The sequence below is a fragment of the Scomber japonicus genome, chromosome 4 (genome assembly GCF_027409825.1).
Source record: "Scomber japonicus isolate fScoJap1 chromosome 4, fScoJap1.pri, whole genome shotgun sequence".
Lineage (NCBI taxonomy): Eukaryota > Metazoa > Chordata > Actinopteri > Scombriformes > Scombridae > Scomber > Scomber japonicus.
In genome coordinates, this window is record NC_070581.1 from 14261016 (window position 1) to 14266895 (window position 5880).

Here is a 5880-nt window from a genome sequence, read left to right on the forward strand (position 1 = left end):
TAGATCAAGGGCAAAGGTAAAATATGAATCACAATTTTTAGTTAAATTAAAGCTGTAATGTATTATCAAAATCATTTACTGGTGTTATAGAAAAGCTGAAGAATTTCACAAATTGCTCTGTTATGCTTTGAAGAGTTGGCTGCAACAATGTTTTTTAGCTTTTCCCCTCCTTTTTGTTGTTTTTTTCCCTTTAAAGACATTTAAATATTCTGAGGAAACTCCCATGATGACTTTCACTCAGAGTCCAGAACATCCAGCCCACATCAGTCCTCCAGTAGCAGACACTGAACACAAAGGTAAAACTCAATATTTGATGACGAATGCAAATCTGTGACGCAGTGACTTAGTCAGACGTTATTGAATGTTTAATTATAACAATGGAACAGGAGCTGAACTGATAATAAAGGGGAAATTCAGAAACTGAGTATAGAGCCAGAAGATATAGATATGTAATATTAAAAATGTAAAAACTAACACTGTTTTCATGTCATTTAGATTTCTATCTTTTACATTCCTTTACTAGACACTTGCATTGCATTGTGATGTAAACGGATTTTTAAAAAATGAGAGATGGAATATAAGTAGGTTTTACCTACTTATTTTTGACCCACTTTATCAAAGGCAGCTCAGAGGTGTTATGATCTATTCTAAATTAAGCTATAAATGAAATCATACTAAGCAGAGCTGTGATGGTACTGTGATTAAATGTGAAGCCGGTCTCATATTATCAAAGAGACATCAAAGTAACAAACTACTTCTTTTTTTAACTGTAGCCAAAGACATTTCTGAAATTGCTTTTGAAGGACTGTGCTGGAATTTCCATAGAAATAAAGACAAACAGGTTATTTAGGACAGGAGGACAAATGACCTCAAACGCCTACTTTAAAAAACAAACAAAGAAAGAAGTAGGAGCAGAAATTACAGATTAATTTTAGCCAAGATGTCAATAAGCCTATAGATTGAAACAAGCGATACAGGAGTGTATTATGGAAAGGTACCACAGAGAGATATGATCTGCTATCTAACACTCAAATCCAAAAATATACAGCACCTGTCACACTTTTGACTGGTCCTGTATGAAATCACCCAAAGTCTAAAACACCATCCAAAAACTAGTGGCAAAGTCACATGATTATGGAGGTCAAGTTGAGTCAAGAAAACTGATAAAATCTGATCAATTTGTTGCAGGGAATAATATATTTAAATGTTTGAGGTGACTTCAGTTTTAAAGAACACAATTGTTTGACATAATACCCTAAAACGTTTCCGTCTGCACCAGGAACTGTTTTCATTAGACGTTTTCATTAGACAAAAAGAAGTCAACGGTGTGCTTCATGTCAAGCTTTTTCGAAGACTCCCATCAATTTGTCAATACTTAAGAACTTAAGAAAAGCTGTGAGTAAGCTACTTTATGGTGAGATTTAGATTTTTTTTTATTAACCTACAGATGATTTGAAGCTAAAATAATCTACAAGCATCACAAATTGAAATGTGGATAACCCACTTTCATACATTATCATAACAATATGACACAGAAACTCTGTGACCTCTGATAAAACTAGTTGAAAGAAAGGGGCTTATAAATCTGATTTTATGAAAAATTAAATTTGACCTTGAATGAGATGGGCAAGAACCTCAAGCAAACCAAATTTGTCAGTATTGGAAGTATTTAAAAGTAGTTACTAACTGTCACCTGGTAGGGAGTCAGTGACTTGTTTAAGGACACTTCAGTAGAGTGCATGCTTGCATACATGCCTGATTGTTTGGTTTAAATGCCACATCACTAGTCATTATGCCAAACTCCTTTTGAGGAAAAATCACAAATGTCATGGTGACACTTTCCCCCATCTGATTACTAATGTAGTGTACGAAGTGAAACTGCTGTGTATTCACACACACAGTGACAGCCGTTTCATCTCTGCATGTTCAGCACACTGTTTATCAGTGATCAGCTCTGTGGCCCGTAGTGTGGAAACTGGAAAACAGGACGCCCTCACTTTTTCTCGTCAGTCAGCAATATGTCACACAAGGGAAATGGCAAATCAGATAATGACTGCACCTCACCAGTAACCTTGAATGTTTGATTCCTTGTACATAATGTTTGACCTCTTTTGAACAACTGTCTCACATGTTCAGATGTTATTTAGCACAGTGGTTCTCAAAATTCTACATATTAAGGATCCCAGAACTGACACAAATTAGACCATGGAGGAGGCCCATTTGATAAGATTTTGTCCCAGGGTCCCCCATCTAATAAGATTTTTGCTTTTAGATGTTTTTTAGCACTCATAGAAACCCATGGCCAAAACCAATCATACATTTTGTCATGGTCTTACTTATAAATGGAACTACAGTTTGCTGAGGACCTCCTGGAACCTCCCCAAGGACCCATTGGGGTCCCTGGATCCCACATTGTGAACCACTGATTTAAAGAACATGAAGTGTGGCAAGTTTGTGAAGCTACATAGCTTTCCCACTGTCTTTCTTTTGTTATTTCCTCATCCACAGAATCCACACGATTTGATTAGTTTACTTCATGTTAGACAAACTGGAGTATAGGTCAGTGCCTTACTCTTGATATTGCAGTTTAAGCTGTTGTTCACTAATTGCATGAAACAGCCTCGTGTCATCCAGTATATCTGAGAAATTTCAGTTAAAACAAGCAGCATGAAGTGCTTTTAGGCAGACTCTTAATACAGCTGCATTTCCTGTCATTGGTGATGTCATGATGTTGTGTGTGACATTTGTGGCTGATCAGAAAACCCATAGATCACAAACAAAAGTTGGAGTTGGTGGTTGTCTGCCTTGCTTTTACTGAATATTATCTGTTGGGGAAGTTTATTAGGTGGATACATTATCACAAACTAATATTAAGTATCTTTTGCACAATGTTATGTGACTTTGTCACAACAACTCACCACAAGCAATGTGTGAGTTCATCTTTAACACTCTTTAAGTTCCCCATCCTGTCTGCGGCACTCAGCCCCAACACCAATAGTTCACAAGAAGAATATAGTTTCATCTTTGAAAAAATTTCCTGCAACAGGAAATATTTATTATTAGGTTCAGTTTGTGTTTTTTTGGTCTTTTCATGGTATTTGTTTCCAATAAGAAAAACCGAACATCACCTGACCTATACTTTAAGGGCACCTGAACCTTTTCAAATGTGGGCTACAGTGGGCTGATGTTCTTTCTTCTGCTCAAATGCCTCCACACAGTTTCTGAATCTTGATGACCTTTAGTTTAGCTTGAATCTGGGGTTATAGTTGGCCAAAGAACAACATCCTGCAGGACGGAGATGTGCATTAAATCACAAAGGAAAACATGAGAACTTAGAAAGCACAAAAAGTTTAGCAGTAGTAAATTGCATAGCACACTCTTGCAGCTGAACCTTTCCCATTATAGAAGTTTGTTTTTGTGGGTTCACAGTACTCTGTCTGTCTGTGATTATCTCCTTCTAGCTACCAGACAAAAGGAGCAATCAGAGCACTGGCCGGCCATCGTCCTCTATGCAATTATTAAGGAGGTTCCCCTGCGTAGGTGGAAGGAGTTCCTGCGGCTGCTCTCGTTGGCAGACCAGCAGCTGGAGCGGGTGGAGTTGGAAGCTGGCATGGGCCTTGGTTTTACCGAGAGGCAGTACCAGATGCTGAGACTGTGGAGCCAGCGTTCCTCTGCGAGCCTGAGCGATATCTTCTCTGCCTTACACTACATGGATTTATCTGGTTGTGCCCAGCTGCTGCAGGAAAGCCTGGAGAAGCTGCAGTGGCAGCCTGAACCGATGCATAGTTTGACTGCAAGCACAAACCATGGTTTCAGTGGGGCAATGCAGGACACCTGACTTGGAGGCTGCACCTGAAGAGACAAGTAGCCTACAATGAGAAACAACAGTCCTTCAACCATGGACAGAAGTCCAGAGGACTAGAAACTTCAAGTTTCCAGAAAGGACTTAACTGAACCGTAGCTACTATATGGTACAAAAACAGGAAATTGCAATAATGTCACAAATGATCCAAAGCTGAATAATGGAGATGTATATCACAGTGTAACTCAGAGTTTAATGGTATTAGGGAGCACTGTGGAGATCTGGATAGGCCCAACTTCAATTGGAATACTTCCTCTTTTCCTACTTCTTTCAATGGATAAATATCATCAGATGCATTTCAGATGAGTGTATAATATGTCTTTTCTCTCGAGTCTTCATTGAATTGAGCACTTTGAATGGAGAATGCAAATAAATAAATTAATATATATTTTGCAGTGCAGAATTGACTGCAGAACTGAAGCTTTAGGGACATCATGACCTCTTAACATTCAGGGAGTACTAAGTGTTATATTAGTCTACGTGGAGAAAATTACTTCATAAGATTTCAGGGAAATCACCTTCTCTCAGCTGTACTGTTAAAGCACTGCTGCGTGTCACGTAACCTCCAGCTTTTTGTGTGGTGTTATAAAGGGCAACAGTGGAGGGCTGTGGTTTTTACAGCAGTGTTGAAATGTAAATGTAACTCTATGACTGTAAACTTTCTTATTTGAATTCCAAAGAAGTGTACAAGATTTTCATATTTCCAGCGAAGTAGTGCTTAGCTTGCATTTGACCAGTCAAAATGCTCTTCTTCAGTTTAAGTGTTTAAACTGTGTGAACATGTTAGTGTACATCTATGATGATTTTACCACACCTGACATCTCTTTCATCTCTTTTGACATGAAAGTCTGGTTTACCAACTCAGCCACTGATTCTTGCCGAGCACCTTCACAAAAGAAGAAAAACAGAAATCCCCAAAGGACGTCAGATTTTTCTGTTTCCTGCAAAGGAATGGTGTCAAGGTGCAGTAGGCTGGGTTTTTCCTCACCACTTTCACTATCCCAACTGATGGTATCCTCTTGTGGTGTTGCGGTATCTCACTTTGAGAGTTTAAAAAAAAAATGTTTTACTGACGGTTAAGGATTTCGTGTTTCCAAGTAATAATGTGTATTTTATTGAGTATCTATGGTTTGTGGCTTTGGCCCAACTAAGACATATTTATGTGTATGTATTACTTTTAATTATGTTAAAATACTCATGGATTCTTGCATATTTTTGTTACAAAGCTCAATCACTGGATTTATCATATGGAAAATGCCAGGGTTAAGAATTGTATTCTTGCTGGGGTCACTAATAGTGCTTTTAAAGACAGTGTTGTGAGTAAAGTTCTTGACCACAAGGTGGGAGTGTTGGCTGAGTGTTTGATCAGGAGCAGCTGGTGTGTAGTTTTGAACACAAAGAAAATGTAGGCAGGGTGCTTGAATAGCTTTTATTCTTGAGGTGGATTAGACCAACCTCATGAATTGCAAATTCTGCTTCAGCACAAAGAACAGCTGTCCTGCATTGTCCATTTTTTCTGGACGTAAAAATAAAAAGATCCTATACAGAAAGATATTCATCATATTCACAATATGTTAAGAGATGTGGTAGACAACAACTGATAGCATGTATAAATAAACACTTGATAATAGTTTGCATGATAAACATTGCAGTGCACAAACACATGTTGATGTGGGGCAAGCTAACTTCTGAAGAGGGAAGTCATTTTTACAACTGAACAGAAATGCAGAAATGTCATAGCAATTCAGTCCACAATTTCTTTCCCATGCTGATGTGAAGGGATTTATTTATTATTTAAGAAAAATAATAAAAAAAAATATTATAGTTGTGGCATCTAATATATTAATGTGAGCTGTGGAATTTATTTAAGGCAAACACTAATATTTATCACTAATACATCAGCAATGATTGATGTTACATGTACAAAATCTTATTAGGCACCAACGGACAGTGGTGGAAAGTAACTAAGTATATTTACTGCACTAAAGGACACATTTGAGTATTTCTATTTGATGCTA

At 37.7% G+C, this 5880-nt stretch overlaps 1 protein-coding gene across 1 annotated transcript; it reads left to right on the forward strand.

Moving 5' to 3' along the window:
- Positions 1-226: 226 nt before the first annotated feature.
- si:ch211-112c15.8 (tumor necrosis factor receptor superfamily member 25) lies at positions 227-3838 on the forward strand. Its single transcript, XM_053317937.1, has 2 exons — positions 227-296; positions 3462-3838. Exons 1-2 carry the CDS (start codon positions 227-229, stop codon positions 3836-3838), a joined length of 447 nt encoding a protein of 148 aa, XP_053173912.1.
- Positions 3839-5880: the final 2042 nt, after the last annotated feature.

Coding starts and splice junctions, on each gene's coding strand:
- si:ch211-112c15.8 (XM_053317937.1), top strand. CDS start 227: ATGACTTTCACTCAGAGTCCAGAACATCCAGCCCACATCAGTCCTCCA. Junction 297..3,461: donor AGCAGACACTGAACACAAAG/GTAAAACTCAAT, acceptor ATCTCCTTCTAG/CTACCAGACAAAAGGAGCAA.